Genomic DNA, 27940 nt, shown 5'->3' with positions numbered 1-27940 from the left:
TTGAGTGCAAGAATGAATGCACCAATTGTTAGGAAGCTAGGTTAATAACCCGAACAAAACTATAGAAAACTGTAAAATAAAACAGACAATAAAAACTAACTAGGAAAATTAAACTTCATTTCATTTCTTTGATACTCTAAAATGTGTCAAAGATACTACATATATAATGTTCCTAATGGATAATTAACTAAAAGCCCAAAAGTTATTAAAAGCTAAAAGCTATTAAAAGCCCAAAATATCTTAAGAACATTCTAGAAAATATAATAACATATAATACATCAAAATACTAATACAACTAATAATGAATTACTCTATTAAGTTCCCTATCAGAATAAAACTAAAATGGCAGAGAATAATAATCTGCACTCCGACTATCACCTCTCATGGAGGTGAACCTATCCCACCACTGCATATCTCGGTCTCTATGAACCCGACTATCATTCCTCCTAAGCAAAACTGAGTCCAAAAAGACCGCGAATAAACCAGCAACAAACGCTCCAGATGAAAATGGAATGCTGACCACATCATTAAACTGCAGAAAAAGAATACTTCAAATTTTGAGAAATCCTTTTTAAAAACAATGCATATTCAATCATTTATTTTATCTACCATTTGGTTGAGCTTTTACTTAAACGATAAGGCTAATTAATTCAATTTACACATGTTTTTAAAATGTTGTATTAAATGATAAGTAATATATAAAGAAAAAATGCATACATACCCATCTCACTCTGGTATGTGACACCCCATGTTTTCCCTTAATTAATTTAAATTGAAATTAAATTATTTATTGGATTTATTTGGCATTTTATTGGATTTATTAGAGAATTATGGAAAATAAGGCTAATGGGCCAGTGTCGCTTTTAGTAGAAGGGGGGTGTCAGTTGTGAAGCCCATTGTTAATAATAAACTTATTTTCATAAAATAGAGAAAGAGAGGATTTGTGAAAATAGAACCAAAAAGGAGAAGAGAAGATTGAACGTGAAATTGGGAGAAGGGCAAGTGCGAAGAGCAAGAGCATCAAAGAATTCGACATCGAGGTAAGGGAGGATTCTTCTCATTAACCTCTATTATGGGTATTATGAATGATTCAATTGAATTCGTATGTTAGGATTCCGAATTGGATTGTATGTCGGTGTTTGGGGTTTTGGGGTTTGTAGAACTTTAGGTTCAATTATGATGTATGATGCAATTGAGTTGTTGTGAATGATGTTTGATGTTGATTACTGATGTTAATACCTGTTAGAAGCATGTATAAATGTGCATTTTCGTGTTGTGATGAGATTTTGGACGTGTTGAGATGATTGGGTTCGCACTTGGGATGAAAACATTGCTGCAGAAAAGTGATTTTTCTGCTATATCAGTAATGTAACCGGTTACATGAGGGAAGTAACCGATTACATGGTCTGAAACAGGCGAAGAACTGCATTTCGCGATGATGTAACCGGTTACATCATTTAGGTAACCGGTTACCACTGGGCGAAATTGAAAAATAAAAGTTACTGTCAGTGATGTAACCGGTTACATCATTCAGGTAACCGGTTACCACTGAAGCTTTTTGGAAAAATACTTATTTTAAATATCCGTAACTTTTAAACCGTTAATCCTTTTTGTACGCCGTTTCGAGTACCTGGTAGATGAATTAATTCCCTATTTTATGATGTATATTAGGGGATTATAATTTTAAAAATCATTTTGTTGGTTTTGTGGATTGTATTTGGTGGTAGATTGAGTAACAGTCGAACATGCTATGCGGTGTTTAGCTAGTATGATTGCTGAGGTGAAAATATATTGTTGTGTTAAATGTATTATGTCGGTTGTCACTAGTACAAAAATGTTAATTTACACCCGTTTTTTATTAAATTTACACCCATTATTTTTAATAAAAATCGGGTGTATATCCACAGAGTGAGAAATGTCTAACGCATTTACACCCGTTAAAAATCGGGTGTAATTGAGCGTAATTACGTTTTTAATTACATCCTGTTTTAATAAAAATCGGGTGTAATTGGACGTAATTACGTTTTTAATTACACCCTGTTTTAATAAAAATCGAGTGTAATTAGGCGTAATTACGTTTTAATTACACCCTGTTTTAATAAAAATCGGGTGTAATTGGACATAATTACGTTTTAATTACACCCTGTTTTAATTAAAATCGGGTGTAGATACGTTCTTAATTACACCCTATTTTAATAAAAATCGGGTATAAATACGCCATTTATGAATGAACTATTATATTTAAATCTATTTACACCCTATTTCATATACACCGTTTAGTTATATTTCATTTTCAGTCATAATATTGCAAATACTATAAAATCATACACATAAAAATCATATTTTAACTAAGTCAATATTTTTAATATTAACCAAAAAGTATACAAAATCACGTGCATTCATAATATTTCAAGTACTATAAAATCATACACATAAAAATTATATTTTAACTAAGTCATAACACTTTCTTCATATATCAGTTTTCTTCTCCTTTGGCTTTTGTTTTGGCAACACTTTTATGTCCTTATCCTCTTCAACCATTTGCATTTGATCTTGTAGATTTTGCTCCTCAACCTTTTGATTTTCAACCATTTTTCTTTTTTGTTCTTCTGCTTCTTCGTCCTCGGAGATTTCTTTTGATTTCTCTTTGTTACATGGTGCTGGCAATGTTTTTTCTACTAGCTCTATTATTTCAGCTATCTGTCCATCTGGAAAACGGATTGTACAATCCTCTATGATCTGCATAATAATTAAAAGTTAACAAACTGATAACAATTATGCAAAGTTACAAACATGACATTCAAATGCATATTGTTAGCCATATTGATCAAGACTTTACCTAGAACTAGAGCAAAAGAAATCAGTGTCTAGAAAAAGATATAAGATTCTTATAATATAATTATCATCAAACACAACACAACACACTAATATCACAATTTAGAACAGATTTCAAGCATCCAACTCATATATTGGTCACCTACAAATACAACTCTTTCATGCAAATTGAAGGCTTCCAAAATATACACATACATTCTTGGCATATCTGACTAACTTTTTTCAGAAACTGTCCAACAAATTCATCCACATTGCACTTGTTTCGTACTTGTACACAACAGTCACCAGAAAACCAACCGTTCAATCTTCAATCGCAACTACATAATGTGTGTATATGCAACAGGACAATACGCAAATAAACAAGTGAGAAACCAACCGTTCAATCTTCAAGCACTATACGCAACTACATAATGTGTGTATATGCAACAGGACAATACGCAAATAAACAAGTGAGAAACCAACCGTTCAATCTTCAAGCACTATACGCAAATAAACAAGTGAGAAACTTTCAGTTCGGAAACAGGACAATATGAAAAGCAAAAGCTCGTGGCTGACAGTTCAGAAGAGAAGAAAAACCGGATTTTCATCAATTTCCAACTAACAATTCAGCCTTATTTTTTTAACTAACAGACCCTCTAATAATTCCTAACCTAGTTCAGTAATTAGAACCCAAAGAAAACTCACATCAAAAAATTACTGGCTATTCAAACCAAATTGTACCTGAACCAAATGAAAACCAAGTACCCACCAAAACCAACCTGAATCTGTCTCTTCCACAACTGCATCAGATTCGAGCTACCGAGGTCCTAATGGAAACTTTCAGCTTACAACCTACAAGTCATACAAGCAGTTGCCATTCCAAGCACCGACATTTGAGTCCATACACCCTGCATCAAACATTATCAAAACAATTATTATAAAAATCTTATTTTCAAAATAATCTATCTATTCATTTTAAAAAAAAAATTTAAGAGTTTTGTTTGGGATCAACATAAGCATATTGATTAGCCAAGATACCTTGGGTGGAGATAGTTAATACATATTGGATGCTAAGAATTGTGGGTCATGTATGGATCCATTTGATTGATTATTTGAGCTATCATCAAATATAATCTTTCTTTCCAAATTGAAATCCGATCTTTGAGGATACTGCAGTTTTCAAAATAAATATATCTTAGATAAATATATCCAACGGAAGTAGTTTAAATTTATCATTTTAAATTTATTACTTTAAGTATATAATAAATAAACTAAAGTAAGAAATATGAGAAAACACAAAACAACATAATACTTTAGTACCTCCTTGTTGATAGTGACGAAGCCCAAATCAGGAGAAGGCACTCTAGATGCAACAAATACAGCAACTGCTATTTTCTTTGGAAAAAGTTCCATAGCCATAGATATACCAATTCCACCAGAGCTATGACCTACAAGGATTACCCTTTCATCTTGTGGCACTGATTTTACAAACTCAGTCAATGGTTCATAATAATCTGCAATAGCGTATAAAAATCTATAACTACCAATATCACCCAAACCTAAAAGTTCCATATAATGCTATTCACAATCTAAAAGTTGTTATAAAGTCCATAAATCACTAAAATATAGATAGATAGACGGGAAACAGAATTTAAATCTTCACACAGCAGACCATACAAACAGAATATCACATGTGACTTAATAATTTTGTCACAATTTAGTAACCAGCAAATCCAAAACAAAAGAGGTAACCAAATAATTTTATGCTGATTGTTTAACACAATGTTTAACAAACCTTTTTCCCATTTTTCCCTGTTTTGCTTGACTCTATGCCACCCAACGCCACACATGGTTCTACCTCGTCAATCTGAGAACAAAAGAAAATTACAACATATTCTGCACCCAAAAAAAACTCCATTTAAGCTTAGGAGGTTTTGGATAGTGCAACAACGTTTATACACTTACAACATCAAGATCCCAAATTTCTATGGAGGGTCCCATTGAACCAACAGCCAAGAAGTTTCCTGTTATCATAACGAAACAACTTTAAGATAGTAAGATGATGCAAAGGTTGAATCTTAAACATAAATTGCAATAACCTAAAAGATAAAGCATTAATCTCCTTATTTTCTAACTAATCGTAATTCATAACTGAAGTTTGTTAATCTCCTTGTGCTATTCATATTTCCATTAACCCATACATTTACTAGCAAAGAAACAGAAAATAGAAAGACCGAATAGCCAAAAACATTACAAACCATCTATCTACACATATGAAGCAAAAAAACTCATAGGGTTTGCACCTTTTTCTCCTCCTTTAAGGGGACAATCCAGCCAAGCCGTGCAGAGTGGAAATTCCAGAATAATGATATCATGGTGAATATACAAGTTCATATCACGGGTATTGGCATCTTCAAGTATCCAAACCTGCCAGAGCCAACAAGCGTGTGATAAATCTAAAAAGTAAAAGTAAAAATAAGACCTAAAAGCGTGTGAAAACAAATTAGTCCTACAAGTGTTTTTTAACAAGTTAATTCTCTTAGTACGTATGTTTACATTGTTGACCTTTTAAACAGATTCGTTACAAAAAATAAACGAAATGTTCATTATTTACTCTACGTGATGGGAATTAACTTGTTAGTTCATCACAATGTACAAACAAGATGTCCACTGATTAAGTCCCGTAATCTTTCTACATGTTCTAAAACTATGTCTACATTCATCAAGACACTTATATCCTTTGAAAATGTTGGTAACAAATTAAGGCATCAACACATATTCTTCTTCATGTAGACCAATCGTAAAGGTTGAGAATGTACATGTAGGATGGACTAAACATATAGCTCTAGTCACATAATGTATATAATGTACAACTAACTTACTTCAAGGAAATTGACATCATCTTCAGTACGTGCGCAAACAACAACAGAATCAGTTGGATTAATAATCATGTCTTCAAGATCTTCAGAATCATACTCTTCCTAAACAACATATAAATGATACAAAATTAGTAAACAGATCAAATTAGCCTAAAAAAACATTAAAGTATTTGAATTCATCTCACTTTCTTATCTTTGATATATGGATCCAATTCATTACTCTGATAATAAAAATCGCCAGTCCCTGAACTGAACAACTCAAAACCTAACATCATAAGAAAAATCAAGCATAAATAATTAGGCATGTGAATTATTTGAAAACATAGATAGATAAAAAGCTATGAAACACGGTCCTGACACTGACACGGCGACACTGATAATAATTTAAAAAATAATAAATTAGAAAGACACCTTTGTCATCTTCATCATCATAGGTTTCCATGTTGAGCTCTTGCAAGGCGAGGGTAATTTCGTCAGTATTTTCCTTGGATGGTTTAGCAATTGCATCAGCTACTTTTAAAGCGTGTGCGACTTCATCGTTGTTTTTGTTAGTATCTTCTTCCATATCATTCTCTTCAGCCACACTGCAATAATATACATAACAGAATGTTGATGTCAATAATAATTAAGGGTTGATTAGTGATGGTGGATGAAAAGGAACGAACTCATGCGTGTTGGAGATGATTTTTTCGATTTCCTCTTTGGAAGGAAGCTCGGCGAAAACAGGTTCGGCTTTGAAGACTCCTTTGGGAATCCATGAATCTATAATCAGAATCTCGAACAAAATCAAAATCAAACACATACCCGACGCTTGCCAGCTTCCAGATGCTCTTGCTTCCGAGACGAAGCAGAGTTGTTCAGCAGCACCTGAGGCGACGTCTTTGAACAACAGCAAACGATCTAGAACAGAATTTCAAAATCTACAAAATTCAAAATCTCACGAATCAACAACATCCACACTGCAATGAATTTCAATCGAACAACCTCAAACCTAAAAATTCGAATAGAATTTCCCAAATCGATGAAAAATTGGGAACAAAAACAAAGATTGAACCAATTTGATTTGATTTTAAACAAAAAAAAATGAAAAATGAAAATTGATATGTTAATTCTCTCTCTTCTTCGTCGTTTGGATACCTCCGATTTTGTTTGCAGTGGTTTTAGATCTTCCTTGATTTTTGGGTGCTAGATTGTTCACAGAGCTGAAAGGGTTTGGTGAAATGCATGGGATGGGTTTAGTGTATTTTATTCATCTAATAAATTTAAACCCATTAATATTATTAATATTTCCTTATTAATTTGATAATATTCATAATATTCACAATATTCACTTAACTAGTTATTAAAAATAATATTTTGAGTTATAAAAATAAATATATTTTTTAAAGTCTATTTAAATTTACGCCCGATTTTTAATTTAACGGGAGTAATTGAAATTTAAATATAATAATATTTTTAATTTACACCCGTTTTTAAAAAACAGGGTGTATATTTTCACATGATCAATCATAAACTGACACTTTATTTACAAAAGTGCCACCGTGTTTCTTATTTACACCCATTTTTAATATATTGGGTGTAAATTTTAAAATTATATTGTTCATTTTGCACTAGTGTGTGAATATCAAACGGTGGATAAATGATTATGAATCGTAGTGGTTGTGGTTGATGATTAATATACATGTATTGTTGATGTAAAATGTATGTTGAGATGGTTGAAAAATAGCATACCTATGTGTGGCTATTGTTGTTGCATTGGTTGATGATTATGATTATTTAGTTGATTGGTGTTGATGATTAGCATGCTGTATGTGATGCATGCATTTCATAATCATGTTGTGGGCTGTATCCCTTATGGTGGTGGGACAGCGGTAGCTAATTCCAATTGTGTGGAATTAGTGAGAGAAGTAGCCGAATCTTTATGGTGGTGGATCGGTGAGATGGGTTATCCCTAGTTTGGTACCACATGCATTTAGTTGCATTGCATTAGGTTGTTGTGTATAATTATAACATGAATGGAAGTTGTCCAATGTTATAATTTGTGTGCATTGATATGGATGATTGTATTGATGAATGTTGCTATGCTATCTTAATATAATTGATTTGGGTGAATAGTGTATGGATGAAGTTGTATTGTTTATATTCCTATAACATTTGTTAATGCGAATGAAACTCACCCTTACTGTTGATTACTTTTCAGATTAATAATTAGCGGTTTGTGGTGGGTGAGGATAACTCGTAGAGTTACTTCGTTAGTACGGTTGTGTCGGTGTCATGCTCTGGTCTTGTAACACTGGGGGGGCGTCTGTTTTAGTATTTGATTGATGAATTATTTCTTAAGTGGAATAATGTATATGTTGGTTTGGATCGGTGAATTTGGATGTGAATCCCGATGTTTTATATTTATTCAGTTTGAGATGAATTCCGCTGTGTTAACATGATTACTGAATAATGTGTTTTGAAGTTCCTCATAAGGCATGACATGGCTTAATGTTTGAATATTTTGAAGCTGTAATACCCTTTTCATGTTTTACTCTGAGTTGATATTCCGCGGGGTTTTAGAAGGGTGTTACAATAGTGGTATCAGAGCAGGTCGGTCCGTCCGGCCAATTGTCGAGTCAGTTGAGTTGCACGACAGTTGCATATTGTCGGCATATTATCCCTTGGTACGCGACATGTGAGTGAATCACTGCCGGTACTTGGTTGTTTGTTGCGGAAGTTGGTTTGAAACAAGTGGGGGAGAAGCTTCACTTCTCGGTTAGGTTTCAGTTGTAAGATGATTGATTCAATAGGCTGTTGTTGGCAACAGTGCAAGCGTTGTTGGAGTTTGTTGTTTCTCGAATTGAAGGTGACTTAGAATTAGGACTTGGCTGGTAATTAAGTTGGAGCATCTTGAAGGAGGATGATTATATGGAATTGGTGATTATTGTAGGAGAGGAAAATTAGAAAGTTGCAATGTATCAGCTCTGCTGGTGTGCTGCAGAGTTGTCAGTTGAGTAGCCTTGCGTCTCGGACGGGGTTCAGCTGCGAGTTGCAAAGAGGATTGCGGTCGTAATGTTTCAGAAATCACACTTCGACGATGAGATGTGTTGCTCAAGTTATAAGAATGTTTGGAAGTGAAGAGATATGAAAAGGGGCTGTTTGGAATGTGATCGAGTTGAAGAGAATGAGTTTTGGAGTGGGATTTTCGTAAGCAAAACGCAGGAAAATCGCTGAACAGCTGCAGGACTTTGAAAATTCATATCTGGAGTTCTGGATGTCCGATTTGAGTTCCGTTTGAAGCGTCGGAAAGCTAACGAGATGAACTTTGTTATAAAAATGGTTGTAGCAGCTGTAACATATTTAATTGTGACAGGATGACGTTGGAAAGAGATGAAGTTACGGTTACACTTGTCCTTAGAACTAGACTTGTTAGCGGGTACTGCACGGGATGTCAGTGTCAGTGTTGAATGGATTGAAGGAATAATTAGAGGGTTGTTGAGGAGTAATTTTAAGAATTGAATATACCATTTGAAGAGCTTTGGGAATACCGTATAGAGCGTCGCTGCATGATGTCGATGTTTCATTTTCGGATAACGATTGGAAAATTCATATCTTGAGTTCCGAGTGTCGGATTAATGTGCCGTTTGAGCCTACGAAGAGGTGAAATTATGTTCTACCTTATGGGAGAGTTATAAATACAGTAGAGGTGATCCTATGAGGAGATGTTCTGAATTCGGTTAAGGAAGCGTTGAACTTGTTGAATAGGAATACCTACTACCGTGATTGTTTGAAACAAAATTGAGTAGAACATGTTGTTGATGAATAAGTTGATGAGATGTTCGGTCATAAAGATGATTTGAGTACAGATGGATTTTAGTGAGAAGTGAATTAGTAGTAAAGGTGGAATAAACTTTAGAACTCTTGTAGTCGTATTTGTGATGACAAAGTAACGACAGGTATACAAGAATAATTGTGGAGAATTTCTAACACCTGTCGATATGAGGAAGGCTTGTTGAGATGTCAAGTGGAATGACATTCGGGCGCGAAAGATGTCATGGAATTTAGAGTAAAACCACGAGTTATGAATGTTTCCGCAGTCTTTTGCTAAGATGAGGATTGAATTGGGACGAGATGAATAGTAATGTTTGAGTATATTAGTGTTTATGAAGTTTGAAAGTACTTAACAAGTATGTGATGCTAAGTGACTATGAAGCGGATTGCGTAAAATGTTTGGACGTTGGTGTCTCACCGACAAGATCCAATGAGAAGGAAGTGTGCGAGTTGTAAAAACTCAAAATGAATTATTGGATTACGATGATATTAATGAGTTTGAGTGCAAACTCAGGAAGGACACTATTATGTAGTAACGAAAGTTTATGCTTAAATATGGTTGTCGGCTATCTATTGACAAATTGAGGACTTGATCACCCTTAATCTCTTGTTGGTAGTAGACGGAATCATATAGATGGGATGAACTTGTTTTGTTACCTTAATGGTATAAGATGTGATGGATACTAAGTCGTGAGGATAATCACCCACTATGCTGTGTGAACTTATAAAAAAGTGAATATGGAAGAGTGCAACGTAATTGACGGTGACTTAAGATGGGTAATCAGAGTCACGCAACGAAAGTGTTATGTGGAGTAGTGTTATGAGTACTACTCGTGGGCAGTGAGGAATTAATATGTTGGAAGCCTGCGTAAAGAATATGTATTGATCTATATGTTGGATTTAGAATCTAGTGGATGCAAGGATGTCATGTCGAAAAAATTATGACTCTTTGGAATAATTTCCGAGATGATGAGTATGTTATTGTGGTTGTACGTAGTTAACGAGTATGTATTCGGCGAAGTGAAGACGATGAGTTGATACTATATGATGCTATAACAATTTTGTGCTGTTGTAAAGCGTTATTTTAGATTTCCAAATATAATGAAGAATTATACTTTAGGAAGGATGAAGTTGATTTAATTCTTAAAGAAGAGTGGGACTCAGTTTGAGCTATTTTATAAGCAATGATATATCGAGGCTGATGAGTGTGATTATAATTACTTGTGTGCATTCGTTCTGACAGTTGGAATGTTTAATAGATAGAGTAAATCAGGATTTTGTTTTGAATGCGAGTAAGTATTGATGAGTGGTGGATTAGTACCATGGATGGTAAAGAATTATTTTTGAACGAATGAGTAAAGAGGGCCAGAGTTGGGTATAACTCAGAAGTCTAATTGGTAATGATGGTTGTAATGAGTAATCAGAATAGTGCAGCAAAAGCGGAATGTAACGTGTTGGATGATTGTTGGTCTGACTTGAGAGGAGTCAGATAGTTGAAATTTAATGATATGAGGAATACGATTATTGAATTTTCTTGAAGAAAGTAGTTGGTGAAAAGTGTTAGTATTATGTTATCGCTCAAATGGAAAATTATGTTTAAGGTTGGCACGTTCGTTAGATGGAATGTATTACTGCAGTGTTGATCAGGTGTGATCATGCTATGGGTAAGGAATTATTTTGCACAACGTGTGCAACGGGAATCTATATAAGTGTTTAATTAAAACCTTGTTCACAGATGCAGATAAGTTAATGTCCTAATGAAAGTGATAGTAAGTAGTAGGATATTGAGAAGGGCGGATAGGATGGTGGGAAGGTTCTTATCCTAAATAAGGTTGTGATCTCACTTTCTAGGATGGGATCCTAGTGCGTATGTATAACCTCCTAAGATGGAGAGGCTAGAGCAATGTTATACATCTTGCTGACGTGGGTGGAATTCTCTTTCAGTTTGAGGAAGAATTTGATTCTAAGGTAGTACGATGAAGAATAGTTTACAACTGTGATTATGCGTTGGGTGACCATTCATGTCTTATTCAATCATTGAGTGCATTGTGTGAGTTGTACCTCAATGTCCCATTGTTGTTAAACTTTGGAGGTATAATGAGTGGTACATCTTTGGATGGTCAAATATGACGTAAGAGTTGAAATTTGAATGCATGAGACATGCTTTCTGTTGGCTATATCAGATAAATTTTGAGGATCAGGAATAGGAAGTTAAAGAAATTACGTAGAAAGGGGATAGCATTGGTCAGGGTAGTTTGGGAAGGACCGGCAGATGGAAATGTGACTTGGGAACTGGAGAGTCAGGTGGAGGACTCCTATCCGGAACTCTTCACTTGAGGTATGTTTTCGAGGACGAAAACTCTTTTAGTGGGGGAGAGTTGTGACACCCCATGTTTTCCCTTAATTAATTTAAATTGAAATTAAATTATTTATTGGATTTATTTGGCATTTTATTGGATTTATTAGAGAATTATGGAAAATAAGGCTAATGGGCCAGTGTCGCTTTTAGTAGAGGGGGGGTGTCCGTTGTGAAGCCCATTGTTAATAATAAACTTATTTTCATAAAATAGAGAAAGAGAGGATTTGTGAAAATAGAACCAAAAAGGAGAAGAGAAGATTGAACATGAAATTGGGAGAAGGGCAAGTGCGAAGAGCAAGAGCATCCAAGAATTCGACATCGAGGTAAGGGGGGATTCTTCTCATTAACCTCTATTATGGGTATTATGAATGATTCGACTGAATTCGTATGTTAGGATTCCGAATTGGATTGTATGTCGGTGTTTGGGGTTTTGGGGTTTGTAGAACTTTAGGTTCAATTATGATGTATGATGCAATTGAGTTGTTGTGAATGATGTTTGATGTTGATTACTGATGTTAATACTTGTTAGAAGCATGTATAAATGTGCATTTTCGTGCTGTGATGAGATTTTGGACGTGTTGAGATGATTGGGTTCGCACTTGGGATGAAAACAGTGCTGCAGAAAAGTGATTTTTCTGCTATATCAGTAATGTAACCGGTTACATGAGGGAAGTAACCGATTACATGGTCTCAAACAGGCGAAGAACTGCATTTCGCGATGATGTAACCGGTTACATCATTTAGGTAACCGGTTACCACTGGGCGAAATTGAAAAATAAAAGTTACTGTCAGTGATGTAACCGGTTACATCATTCAGGTAACCGGTTACCACTGAAGCTTTTTGGAAAAATACTTATTTTAAATATCCGTAACTTTTAAACCGTTAATCCTTTTTGTACACCGTTTCGAGTACCTGGTAGATGAATTAATTCCCTATTTTATGATGTATATTAGGGGATTATAATTTTAAAAATCATTTTGTTGGTTTTGTGGATTGTATTTGGTGGTAGATTGAGTAACAGTACGAACATGCTATGCGGTGTTTAGCTAGTATGATTGCTGAGGTGATAATATATTGTTGTGTTAAATGTATTATGTCGTGGTGAATATCAAACGGTTGTGATATTATTATGCTTGTATGTTGTGGATAAATGATTATGAATCGTAGTGGTTGTGATTGATGATTAATATACATGTATTGTTGATGTAAAATGTATGTTGAGATGGTTGAAAAATAGCATACCTATGTGTGGCTATTGTTGTTGCATTGGTTGATGATTATGATTATTCAGTTGATTGGTGTTGATGATTAGCATGCTGTATGTGATGCATGCATTTCATAATCATGTTGTGGGCTGTATCCCTTATGGTGGTGGGACAGCGGTAGCTAATTCCCATTGTGTGGAATTAGTGAGAGAAGTAGCCGAATCTTTATGGTGGTGGATCGGTGAGATGGATTATCCCATGTTTGGTACCACATGCATTTAGTTGCATTGCATTAGGTTGTTGTGTATAATTATAACATGAATGGAAGTTGTCCAATGTTATAATTTGTGTGCATTGATATGGATGATTGTATTGATGAATGTTGCTATGCTATCTGAATATAATTGATTTGGGTGAATAGTGTATGGATGAAGTTGTATTGTTTATATTCCTATAATATTTGTTAATGCGAATGAAACTCACCCTTACTGTTGATTACTTTTTAGATTAAAGATTAGCGGCTTGTGCTGGGTGAGGATAACTCGTAGAGTTACTTCGTTAGTACGGTTGTGTCGGTGTCATGCTCTGGTCTTGTAACACTGGGGGGGGCGTCTGTTTTAGTATTTGATTGATGAATTATTTCTTAAGTGGAATAATGTATATGTTGGTTTGGATCGGTGAATTTGGATGTGAATCCCGATGTTTTATATTTATTCAGTTTGAGATGAATTCCGCTGTGTTAACATGATTACTGAATAATGTGTTTTGAAGTTCCTCATAAGGCATGACATGGCTTAATGTTTGAATATTTTGAAGTTGTAATACCCTTTTCATGTTTTACTCTGAATTTTAATTGATATTCCGCGGGGTTTTAGAAGGGTGTTACATGGTACGCACGGGGCCGTGCTCCACAAAATACTGGGGTGTGGAGAACCCCATGAAAATAGAAAATCCCATAATAAACTTGCCCCTGAAGCTGTTCAGATTGCAAAACTGAAGCAAGTCGAGGCCTCCCGGACCTGTGATAAGAAAGGCAAAATAAAATTAAAAAATAAAACTTAGATAAAATTATGACTAATAAGAATAAGACCCCTTAAATTTAGGTAATTGTACATACCCACATATGCAAATGAAATGCAGTACAATGCTGCATATATGGAAGCTGGGATAGAAGCAAACAAAGCTCCAAACTTTCCTGCATCTTAAAAAACACTATAATAAGTATTCTATTTCAAAAAAAAAAAGAAATTAAGTATTAGCATAATTGTTAGCTCCATAAATTTACCAAAAATGGAGAAAAATATCATAAACGCAGCTGATATCTGGACAACTCTTCGACTACCAACTCGTGTCATCCCTATCAATTCCGAATTTTCTCTGCGGAAAAATTCAAAAAACTATTATTACTATAGGAGCATAATATTCGAATAAGAAAAAGATTTTTCATATTTACATATGTATATATAGAAAGAGAATCTTCTCTAAAATATTTCTAAGTGAATTCTCGAATAGAATAGGATAACTATGTAATTAATATTATGATTTGTATTTGTTCTTATATAATACATCTTCTATTGTGCTATTGTGATACACGATTTAATCTAAATGTCTTTCACTCTCGTTTATTTCAACAGGGTATCTAGAACCTACTAAGAGGAAATTCTTTGTCGTATATACCAGTTGACCTACTGTCTTCTGGTGAGAATTTGTTTTGCAAACTGTGTCATCACTCCGATTTATCTCTCACTTTTAAAATTTCTCTGGTAACCACTATGACGCCATTGTCTCCACTATTCCCGAAGTTACTCCGACAAACCAACCTTATTGGTCGAATTGTTGCTTCCGATCCAACAAGTCCACAAAACCAGCGGCGTCAGATACAACCACACACGTCGTCTCCATTCCCACGTGTGGGATTCATGCTCCATCGCTTAATCAACGCGTGAGTGCACGTTCGTAACTCTATCTTGCAACTTTTTAAACCGCCACACTCACCTCTCTCCACTGGTCCTAGATATGGTCTCCATTTTTAATTTTGAATCACGAAAAATCCTACTACAGTTCAAACAACCTTGATTTTGTTTTTTAAGCCATGGGAGACACCGATTTAGTCTAATTTACCAAATTTCTACTAATCCCGTGTGAAAAACTAATTGGGACATCAAACTACATAATATGGGCTGGTGTCGTCAATATGTTATTTTAAGGTCATGGATATGAAGATCCCCTAACCGAAAAATTGGATGATGTTAATGCCGCCAAACTCGCTAAATGGAAGAAAATTAATGCCCCTCTATGACTTTGGTATCATTTTACATAGCACCTGACCTCCAAGCGCAGTACGAAGCCTTCTCCACATGCTATGAGGTTTCGGAAAAGCCCAAGAAAGTCTCTCTAACGATATTCATTCTCTATACAGTGTCATCTTTAAATCCAACCATCTAAATTTAGAGAATATGGATATGCAGGCCTATTTGAGTAAGCTTGATACCTTGAAAGAAATTTTCCCAACCCTAATGCCTTTCATAATAAATCCAACAACTCATGCCGAACAATAAAGTAAGTATTTCATGATCATGGCACTTACCGGAATACCACTAGAACTTGATTTCATGTGTAACCAGATTTTTCCAGGCTCTACTGTTCCTATCTATGACGTGGTTAGTTAACAACTATCACACTTGGCTACATCGCATGCTTTTCATCATGTCTCCCCTTCATCTCTTGCAGCTTCTGCACCAGGTGATACTGCTGTTTTTTCCTTCACTTGGCAGCAATCACAATCGCATTAGAGGCGGATCCTTCAAACCTTGTTCTAAGTGTGGCTATTGTAAACGGTTTGGGCATACTAATAAACGTTACTGGAAGTGTAATGGCATACCTCTACGCCAGATAAGTGCAACTCAAATTGACCATTCTTACATTCTGTAGACATCACCTTCTCTTTAGAGCTATACGCCAATCTATGATGATTTCCTCAGGTGGTGTCAGACTAATCAGAACTCTGGTTCCACGACTTAAGTTGCACAGACACTAGTAATTCATCTATTTTCCTCTTTCATTCATATCCTCTTGGACTTTTGGTACTTGATTCTAGGGCGTTTAAACATGTTATCGATAATAAATGTCTTTTCTCTTCCATCTCTACCTCTGGTTTCTTAGCTACTATAACTGCTATAAATGGTTCCCAAACCCGGTCCCAAGGGATTGGTAATTTTCAAATTCTACCATAATTATCTATTACTTCTATTCTATATGTACCTAATTGTCCATTTAATTTACTGTCAGCCATTCGTTTAACTCGTTCCCATGATTGTTCTATCACCTTTACGAACAGGAAAGTTACCCTCCAGGATCAGAGTTCGAGCCAGATGATTGGTGTTGGATGTGATTCTTAACGCCTCTACTAATTCTCTATGTCATCTACCACACGCTCCACTACATATTCTGTACTCACTATACACGTGCAGTTAGGTCATCTAGGTCATCTAGGTCGGTGCCTAATTTATCTAAATCGTCCACTTTATATTATGAGTCTTGTTAGTTAGGGAAATATACTCGTAGTCACTTTCTCGATCGAGTCAATAAACGGGTTATGTTCCCTTTTGCTTTAGTTCACTATGATGTTTGGGGTCCCTCCCGTACCGTGTATACTTTTTATTGTAGGTATTTTGTAAAATTTATTGACGATTTTTCATGCTGCACGTGGCTATTTTTATGAAGAATATATCTGAATTGTTTTATATTTTTGAATAATTTTATCGAGAAATAAGAATCTAATTTGGTTTGTCTATTAATACCTTAAGAAGTGACAATGCACGTAAATTTTTATACCAACAATTTCAAACCTTTATGTCATCCAATGGTATTTGGCACCAAACATTTGGCCCTCATACACCTCAATGAAACAGTATAGCCGAACATGAAAATCGACATCTCATAGAAACAACTCAGACCCTACTTCTCCATGGTAATGTTCCTCTCTGTTTTGGGGGGGGGGGGTGATGTGCTCACGAAATGTTACCTTATAATTCACATGCCCTAATTTGTCCTTAATAATAGAATTCGCCATTCATTATGTTTCCAATCTCTCCCCTTCACCCAATTCCTCCTCGAGTCTTCGGGTCTACATGTTTTTTTACATAACCTCTCTCCTAAACTTGATAAACTATCAACTCGATCCCTACAGTGTGCCTTTATTGGTTATCATTGATCCGAAAAGGGTTATCATTTCTATTTAGATACTCTACAACATTACCTTGTATAATTCAATGTTACCTACTTTCTTCAAGTCTGTTCCATATTTCTAGTCTAGTAAAGTAACTCTGAAACCCGTTCAGAAAAGTACTCCAGCACCTCTTTTGGAAGCACCATATGCCATTATCCTCCATCAATCTAGGGAACCTGAGCCACTAGTTACCCTTACAATTGACCCCCACTTCTCGCCCACATCAAACATATCAGCATCGAAATCCAATGTTTATCGTACCTAACCCTGAGGTCGTACATGTTCCTAAGGTCATTGATGACTCTTCTATGTCGCCTTCCGATTTCCCTTCAAAAAGGTATACGTCAACATGAAGTCCTTCTACACATTATATTAATTTATGTTACCATCGTCTACCCTTTTGTAGTATACTTCTTTGTCTTCTTTTTATGTTCCTAAAACTCTAGGTTACACATTATCTCACCCTGAGTGGAGGAAGGCAATGATTGATTAATTGTGTGCTATTCAAAGTAGTGGTACCTGGGAACTGGTTCCTCAACCTCCAGGGAAATCTTTAGTAGGTTATTGTTCACTTTATATAGTGAAGGTTGGATCATATGGTAAGATTAATTTATTTAAAGCTCACTTGGTATCCAAAGGATACACTTATATTTGTAGGTTGGTTTATAGTGATACATTCTTGCCTATAGCCAATATGGAATCTGTTATACTTCTTCTAGCCATTGCAACCATTCGATGTTGGCCTCTTCATTAACGTGACATAAAAAATTCCCTTTTACATGGTGATATTGAAGATGGAAAATATATGGATCAACAATGTGGATTTTTTGAATAGGGGGAGTCATCAAATATGGTTTATAGGCTACACAAGTCTCTTTCTGGTCTTTAGCAATCTCTGAGAGCTTGGTTTGACAGATTCAACAGTGTAGTGCGACAATTTGGTATGATCTGTACTGAAGCTGACTACTCTGTTTTTTATCGCCAGTCAGCCTAAGTGTGTATCTATCTTATTGTGCATGTAGATGAGATTGTCATAACTGGTAGTGATCAGCAGGGAAAACTCGAGTTGAAATAACATCTCTTGAATTAATTTCATACAAAAAATCTTGGTAAAATCTTCTACTTCTTGGGTATTTACGTGGTCCAATCTAAAGCGGGTTTGGTGATTTCCCAACGGAAATATGCTATGGATATTTTGGAAGAAACATGATTGTTGAATGCTAAACCATCTGATACTCCTATGGATCTAAGTGTCAAACGTATTGAGCTAGACTGTCACTTTGTCAGAAAGAAAATCGAGTCAGGAAACATCGTCATAAGCTTTATCAACTATAATGATCAATTGGCATATGTGCTTACAAAATTCATGTGAAACCGCAAAACCAATTATAAATGTAACAAGATTAGTGCATTTGACTTATATGCTCAAGCTTGAGGGGAGTGTTGGTATATATATATATATATATATGTATATGTATATGTATATATATATATATATATATATATATATATATATATATATATATATATATATATATATATATGTATATGTATATGTATATGTATATGTAAATGTATATGTATATGTATATGTATATGTATATGTATATGTATATGTAAATGTAAATGTAAATGTATATGTAAATGTATATGTATATGTATATGTATATGTATATGTATATGTATATGTAAATGTATATGTATATGTATATGTATATGTATATGTATATGTATATGTATATGTATATGTATATGTATATGTATATGTAAATGTATATGTAAATGTATATGTATATGTATATGTAAATGTATATGTAAATGTATATAGAAATGAGAGGTATATGTATATGTATATTACAAAAATTGCAACAAATTATATAGAAATGAGAGGTTCATAAACAAGAAGCATAAAAATTAACAAACCTCTACTAATGCTACAAAGGAAGCAACCATCATAGCCAATGAATCACCCATATCAAATGTAGGACTTCCCCATTGAAATGGGTAGGGAATAGAAAACCTGATTAATACGTTTTGTCAAAACCAAGCTATTATGCATAGATCCTAAACAATATTGATAAAAAACCTAACTCTACTCCACAATTCTTGCCTAATCCAATTATTTTCAAATGCATGTATATACTTTATATATCGGTGTCTATTTGCATGTGAAAACGAAGAAGCATAATTATGTATCAATTAACATGTTCAAGTTTATATCAATTGTGACAATAGAAGTTCTAGTTAGACATTGTATTTATTATTTTTTTAATGTGAATTTTAAAACATACATGCTATCTGGTTAAACATGCTAGTTAATATTGTCCTTATTAGAGTAAGATAGTAGATATCAATTTGTCTGTAACTAGTACCTGTCAGCTCTATATGTAATTTGCACTTCCTACAGCATGTCACCTTGTTATATCTATAAATATCAAGGTGCTACCGCTCTGTAACTAACTTTGAGTGTAACAGAATTTAGTTACAAGATGAAAACAGAAAACCTAACTCTCTCTACAATAGTTTCTAACATGGTATTTGATTAAACCACAGGTCTAGGTCCTGCAATGTTTGAACCATTGAAATCGGAGGATTCTCCGCGCCTTCCGCACAGAACTCCGATTTGTCATTATCGTCACTGTTGAAAGCCATGGATGATTCGAATCTCCTTCAATTTTCACTCATAATCGCGCAAAAATCATATGAAAAGCACTTTCACTTGTGGCGAAAACAAATCGAGTTGTACTTTAACGTTCACAATCTCACTGAGTTTGTTGTTTTCTCACATATTCTACCTCAGTTTGCGAATGATGATGCTCAACGTTCTGGTAATGTGAATTTAAATTACTCTTGCTAGTTGCAGAAGGTTCAGATGCTTTTGTCGTGGTTGTCATCCACATTATTGAGCGAAATTCTCTCATGCGTTCTTGGTTGTACTCATGCTCATAAACTATGGGATGTTTGTTCAACTATTTTCAGAAACAAACTCGTGCGAGAGCTCGAGAGCTACGTGTTCATCTTTGTGCCCTAAAACTTGAAACCTCCAATGTGCAGGAGTTTCTGCTCATAATTCACAACATTGTTAATGCTTTAGATTACATAGCTTCTACCACTAAAGATATTATTTATGCTACTTCTGATTCCAATATCAAGTTACTGCACAGCCTCCTAACTCAGAACTTCATCTGTTTCGTGGTGGTACAGATTAAAGAGGCGGTCGCTTTGGGAGAGCAAGGGTGGCAGGCTTTTTGCCTCTACTGTGTAATGTCAGGTGTGTTCAAAGGTTAGTCCTTCAGCTTTCAAATGATGCCACAGGTTCAATCAAATTTTTTCACTTGGTTCTACCACTGGAGCATGCTATCATAATAAGCCTTAGACTGTTAATCCCTTTGTTATGCAATATGCGAATGTGTGGACTGGACCTCCTTGCTTGGTTGTGCCTAGTAACTTTGTGGCTAATTCTCTACCACCTAGAGGTCTCTGTACATCTTGGCATTTTGATTTTGGAGCCTATTTTCATGTCACAAATAATACCAAGAATTTTCACCAAGTAACACCAGTTGAAGGTCATGATCAGATCTTCATTGGCAATGGTAAAGGTTTGAAAATTAACTCAACTGCTTCTAGCATATTTGCATCTCCCACATACCTCTAACCCTGCATAATCTTTTACATATCCCCTCGATGACTAAGTACTTAATAAGTGTCAGTCAGTTTTGTCGTGACAATAGTGTCTTCTTTCTATTTACCTCTAACAAAGGCCTTGTAAAATCATAGTTCTGTTGGCACTGATGGTCTGTATGAGCTTTCCTCAATAAATTTATCCAGAACAAGTTAAAAGACTCCTGCTAGTTGTGTTAGTTCTTCTCAATTGTCTCCAAATTTTAATTCTTCTTTTATTAATTCTAGCATTTCTACTATGTGGCATCTAAGTTTAGGTCACCCTAGAATGCATTATCTCAAACTTGTGCTAAAAGTTGTAATATTTCATTCAATAATACATATTATGATTCATTTTATACTACCTATTATATGGGAAAATCTCATATAATTCCATGTTCACCATCACACACCATATTCCAAGCCTTTGGAATTGATTTATGGTGATTTAAGGGGACCTTCTCTCAATGCATCCACCTTAAAGTTCAAGTATTATTTGGCTTTCTTATTAAAGCTTTCTAATCAGGCTTGGTAGGAGAGTTTAGAACCTTCAATAAATATCTTTCAAATTTAGGCATCCTTCATAGGGTTAAGGTTTTCGTAAAATGAACTTTTTCAACTTCCGAACCTATAGTTACCCACAATTCCTCCTCATATATCTTTCTTTCACCACTGTAGATAATGTTTTATCCTCTCATAGGGTCCACATCAAATTCTCCATCTACTTACTATCAGTTATTCCCTTCCTTTTGCAGATTGCAGGTCCTCTTATGAGTCATCCAATAATTCCAACTTAAGCACTGTTATTCCTAGTTCCTCTAGATCTCCCCTTTTATAATTTCTCAGGACTCTACTGACTTCAATTCACCATCTTCCATTGGTCCTTCATATCAGTACCACGTTGAGTCAGTGGAACTTCTTCATTCTCAACTAGTTATGTCCCATTACCATCTCATGTTGTTCCTGTTGATGTTAAACTTGTTAACAACCATACTATGTAGACTACAGCTAAAAATGGCTTCTCACAACCAAGGCCGAAAAATGGATTATTACTTACCATCTCAGAGCCTTAAAATGTCAAACATGTTATATCTGAATTGCAGTGGAAAGAAGAAATGAAAGCAGAGTATGATGCACTCATGAGCAGTAACATATGGAAACTTGTTCCACTTCCACCTCAAAAATAAGACATTGGAAGTAAATGGGCCTTTCAAATTAAAGAGAATCCTGATGAGTCATTTAATCGATACAAGGCCAAACTTGTGGCCAAAGCATTTCATCAGAGAGAAGGGTTTGACTTCAATGAAACCTTCTTTTCAATTGTTAATCCCATTACCATCAGAATCATTCTTTCTATTTCTATAACCTAGACGCAGTGGAAGATCCAGAAATTTTTCGTAAAGGGGGCATAAAATCTATAATATATAAAACAATATTAATTTTAAAATGTGATATATTTTTATCATTTTATGTACATTTATTCTTAAAGAAGAAATAAAAAGATTTAAGAGTATATCATTAAAATCATTCTCTCTGTCTCTAAATATAAACACATTAGCAAAAAAATTTATTTTTAAAATAACCACATTTTCTTAATAATAAATATATTTAATTTTTATTTTAAAATAAATCATAATTAATATCCCAAAGTGTCTTAAATCTGAAAAATTAAAATTAAATGTATACATTTAAGAAAAATATTTTATGTATATATTAATATTAATACATAAAAATTAACCCATCAACTACATTGTAAATCCTAAACCCTATTCATTTTAAAATATGATATATTTTATATTTATGTGTAAACTTATTCTTAAAGAAGTATTAAAAGAATATATTATTAAATAAATCTTAATCAATATTATAAACTATGAAATATTTAAATTAATTATATACATATAAAAAATATTTAAGATATATTAATACCTAAAATGAGCACATTAACTACATTATAAAACTTTTTTTAAAAAAATAATGAAATATACACTTGGTGCTTATATTAATGAATAATAAGTAATACAATATTGATTTATCTCTTCCAATTGTCTATATTTATTTCTTTATAACAATTAATTAAAATATAAACAATTACTAATTTATGGGATGGATGTGTGGGATGGAGGCAAGATATAACTTAATATTAGATATAATTATACATATATATTTATTTTGTTTTCACTTTGTGGGGGCTGGAGCCCCCTTAACCTTGTACTTAGATCCGCCCCTGTATAGACGGTCCAATTTAACAACTTGATGTAAATAATATGTTTCTCATTGGGTTGCTTGATGAGGAAGTGCACATGAGTCAACCTCAAGGGTTTCATAGTGCAAATTCAAACTTAGTTTGGAACCTCAAGAAAGCTACCTATGGGCTTAAATAGGCTCAAAGGAAATTGTTTAAAAGGTTGCAAGCTGCTTTAGTTCAACGTAAGTTCAAACCAAGTAAATATGACCGCTCACTCTTTACTTATCTCTCAGAAGGGCACACAGTTTATATTCCGCTCACTATTTACTTCGGTACCATTATGATATGTTGGTGGTCCAAAAGATAGCCTGTAGTGGCCAGATCCAGCAGTGAATTAAAATTCAGAAGTCTTGCACAAGCCACTGCAAATTTACTCTTGATCCAAACTCTCCGTAAGGAACTCTTTATTATTACTAAGATGCCTCAGATTTTGTGTGACAACCAGTCAGGAGTGCTTCTAGATCATAATCCTATTATGCATACCGAGACAAAACACATGTAGATTGATCACTTATTTGGCTAAGAAGGTGCAGGTTTTCCATGTTCCTGGCACTGATCAGTGGGCTAATGTGCTCCCTAAATCTCTTGCCTCCACCAGTTTTATGAGCCTAAAGCACAAACTCTGGGTTGTGGCCTCCCTTTGAGTTTGTGTGTGGGGGGCTATTAGATTAGGATAATAGATAGAAGCTTGTATCAGTTTTTACTAGTACTGACACCTGTCAGTTATAGATGTAGTTTGCACCTGCTATAGTAAGTCACCTTGTTACCTCTATAAGTAACAAGGTGTTATCTCTTCATAACTAACTTTAGAGTGTAACATAATTCAGTTACAAGATAAAAAAACGTAAAACCTAACTCTCTCTACACTAGTTTCTAACAATGCTCTATCATAAAACTATAACATCATTCTTACCAAAGTGCCCCGTCAATGACTCCCGTGTGATCAGTTCTACAAGAATGTGATTTCTTGTAGGCTCCAACGATCGTCAGAAAATAGCCAAATGCCCACACGACCAGTGTCGAGGATATGACTGCAAAACGATTTAGGACTAAAATACGCCGATCATCTCGCCTCACATGAGGAAGGTACTGCTCAAAGAAACAACTATGCTTTAGAATATAAATTTGGAATATGACATAAATAAAGGAAAGGAAACAAAAAAATCACCTGTGTAAACATCAACAAAAGTATAAGCTCAGGTAGTCCAATCTCTACGCATTCTGCAAGCTGAGATTTAAAAGTAATAATTAAAAAAATTGAGTCATAGAAATTATAATTTGCAAATGTATGAAAAAAAACATAGCGATCTTATTGTAAAAATAAAACCATGCCATAGGAAAACCGAACCGCTGAAGTCCAAACCCCGAAAGCGCAACTAATGGAACAATAGAGAGAGGGCTTAAGAACCTAAACAAAAATATAGAAAATTAATCATATATATTTTTAACTAAATAATTCTCAAAATTCATGTAATGTCTAAACTGGGGATTAGAATGCAGAATGAACCAACCTCACTATATACCGCCAACTGCCACAAAATCCAACAATGATTTGCATGGTCGATCCAATCATAAGTGCACCCTGTGTTGCACGCATAATTCCTAAAAATCTCTACACATTGATCAGAAAATTAGTTAGTTTTAATAAGTAAAAAGACAAATTAATGAAAAATAGAAGGGGCTTTGTCATGAACCAACCTCTGTGGGATCCACAATCCCGCTATATCTACTCGATAAGAGAACTGAGAGGGTGGTCGGCACATATATGTGTGAAGCGCCAATGACCACGGGTAGACGAGTCCCAAAGAAACTCTGCGTCAGGGTGTTTGTTCCAGCCACAAGCAACAAACTCTGTATTACCATAGCCTTTTCTCTCTATTTAAAGAAAGGTTAAGTTAAAAACATTGTTAGAATTAAAAATTCAAACAACTTCATCACAAATCAATTTTCTTCTTATATTCAACTTAAACATTAAAGACTTACATCTCCTCCTCCCATCTGAGGAACTAATATGAATGGTATAAGAGCCATCTGACCCAACATGACAATATAATGCTGAAAACCCAGTGCTATAGCCTCACCTAGAGTATCAAAAAATATTAACATTAGCATTCACACTAATTAAGGCATTCCCATATAAACGAACATGCATAAGAAACATTTTGAAGAACAATTCTCTATTAAGTCGCCCTCTACTATTGAAGAACATCATCAACCCCATAATTCTGAAATCATCGTACGTGAGCATAACCTAGCTTCATTTCCTTATCTTTCCCTAACCCAATCATCATACATTAATGAGTTAATACCTCTCAACCCTATGCATCCACCCCCTTAAACAATTAACAAACATATGTCATCATCCCTAACTCACATATTCAACTCACATTAGTATCTTTCTCAACCATTATTCAACCGGGGTATTTGAACAAACATATCTATGGTGTTATTGTTTTTTCTATTTATAATTCCTTGTATTTCAATTGTTCTATTCTTCGAATTTGTATTTAATTTTGTTCCATTTTTGTTCCATGTATTTTAACTGTTGCATTTTCTTATTTTATGTTTGATGGTTTCCCATTTTTGATTCTGTTTTTTTTTTTCAAGAGTGTGGGTGACGGTCACGGTTTTGATGGACGTATGAGATTGGAGTTATTTGTGAACATTGTTTAAGGAGACTAGCACATATAGTATTGCTCTAAGGTTGGTTATGCTCTGAGTTAGGGCAGTAAAAAACATATGTTTGCTTTATGTATTCAGTCACAAACTGCTGTTGGCTATGGTTTTTTTTTTCATAAGCAACTACTTGTATTAAGAATAGGGATACTAGGGGGCTATGGTAATTGTCAGACAGTGTGCCAATCAACCAGTGGCAAAGCAAGATTAACAGAGGGATGCTCATTTAGAAAGAAGGGAGATTAATAATAGAGTTATTTTGTGTTTTATAGAATTGATTGCTTAAAAAATGAGTTACTCAATTATAATAGAATGTATTTGAATTGATAATAGACAGCATTAAGTAGATGATAAAGCTCCATAACAAATCCAACAAAAAAATCTGCATAACAAATTGAACTAATAACTAAAAACATATATACACGATTCATCTTTTTTTTTTCTATCAAATTTTTCTTTATGAATTTTTAAATAATAAGGCCCATATAATTAATTATTATTAGTAGTAATATAAATGTATAAGAATTGTAAATTGTAATCATCAATCTTTTATATATTTATGAATATTTATGAATATCATTAAATATGTTAATTATTTTCTTATCAAATAATTAATTTATTATACCTTATTCAAATTTAATTTATTAATATGTTTCAAAATTATTTAAGATTCTCGTGAAATATTGGTCTTTTATATTTTTTTAATATTATATTTTTATTATGTTGTATACACATTTTTATTTTAAAATTTTTTATTGTTTTTATTTTATAAGTTTGATTTTAATTATTATTTTCTTTCCTTTTATTGTTAATTTTTAAGTTGTAGTTTTATTTGATAATTGTTAATTTATCTTAACTGTATATATTGGTTCAATTTTATAGTTGTCAATCTAATCCAAATTTCAATGCAACAACTTTTACTGAAAAAATTGTGAATAAGAGTATCCTGGAGTTTAGTTGAAAAGCGATACATTTAACCAATTAAACACTATGATGCAATGCCACATCACTTCTTATTTTATTTTATTTTTAAAATAAATTAAAATTTTAATAAAAATTGCACTAAAGTAACTGTATCCAACTTAAATTCATGAATACCAAAAAATTTACCTAAATAAAATCAAAAAATTTGAGTTTTAATTTTTCTTCTTCCTTCCATTCTTCATTAATAGCTGTTAAATTGTATCTTAAGATTAGAAAATCTAATTTTGAATATGAGAAACATAAAATAAAAATTGATAAGTTAACTGAATTTCAAACAAAAAAGTCTATAAAAATCAAATGGAGGAAATGAAAAAAATTGATAAGTTAACTGAATTTCAAACAAAAAAGTCTATAAAAATCAAATGGAGGAAATGAAAAAAATTTATAAGTTAACTAAATTTCAAACATAGTTGTAGATATAAAAGTGCATTGAAAGAAAATAACTAACCCCATGGAGGAGATGATAGAACGCAATAAGATACGTTCGGCAGTATCTCTGCAACTGGATGCGGAGATAGTGTGGCCGCTGGTGTGGTTGTGGGTGCGTCCACCTCCTCCTCATACGCACTGGATAGTGGTGTCTCCGAGGATGGGACCTCCTCCTCATGCACGTCGGATGGTTCTTGTCCATCCGAGCGATAATCTGAATCTTGCTGAGACATCTAAAAAGAAGCCAATTTAAATATGAATAACACAAACTCATATATAATACAAAATCAGGAACAAGTAATAATTTAAAATTATCAAATAATTTTCATAACAAATTTAAAATATATTCAATTTTCATAAATTACCACTAAGTTTTATGAATTTTCATATGCTAAAAATAATCAATAGTTATTTTATTATCCACACTAATTGATTATATATATATATATATATATATATAATATTTTTCAATTTCTAAGTCATTAAAATAAATAAATACTAGTGGCGGTGGATTTGTTTAATCTCTTTGGGTGTGTGGGTAATGTGGTGGAGGAAGTCACCCCTCCAAGGAGCAATAAATTTGGGAAACGGTTCGGGTTTGCAAGATTTAAGGGGGAAGAGGATGAAAGAATGGTAGCGGTGAA

The 27940-nt window shown here is 33.9% G+C and overlaps 1 protein-coding gene across 1 annotated transcript; it reads right to left on the bottom strand.

The window, feature by feature from the left end:
* Positions 1-337: 337 nt before the first annotated feature.
* Positions 338-27529, bottom strand: LOC131649292 (nucleobase-ascorbate transporter 7-like). Its single transcript, XM_058919063.1, has 14 exons — positions 27316-27529; positions 25191-25288; positions 24906-25082; positions 24719-24819; positions 24540-24615; positions 24376-24435; positions 24121-24296; positions 19223-19319; positions 15839-15954; positions 14357-14448; positions 14189-14266; positions 13969-14090; positions 722-757; positions 338-532 (listed from the first exon to the last, which is right to left on the bottom strand). The coding sequence occupies exons 1-14, from the start codon at positions 27527-27529 to the stop codon at positions 338-340; spliced, it is 1638 nt and encodes a 545-aa protein (XP_058775046.1).
* Between the last annotated feature and the right edge of the window lie 411 nt (positions 27530-27940).

The sequence above is a fragment of the Vicia villosa genome, linkage group LG2 (assembly GCF_029867415.1).
Source record: "Vicia villosa cultivar HV-30 ecotype Madison, WI linkage group LG2, Vvil1.0, whole genome shotgun sequence".
NCBI classification, from domain to species: Eukaryota; Viridiplantae; Streptophyta; class Magnoliopsida; order Fabales; family Fabaceae; genus Vicia; species Vicia villosa.
This window is presented reverse-complemented; position numbering and strand designations above follow the sequence as displayed.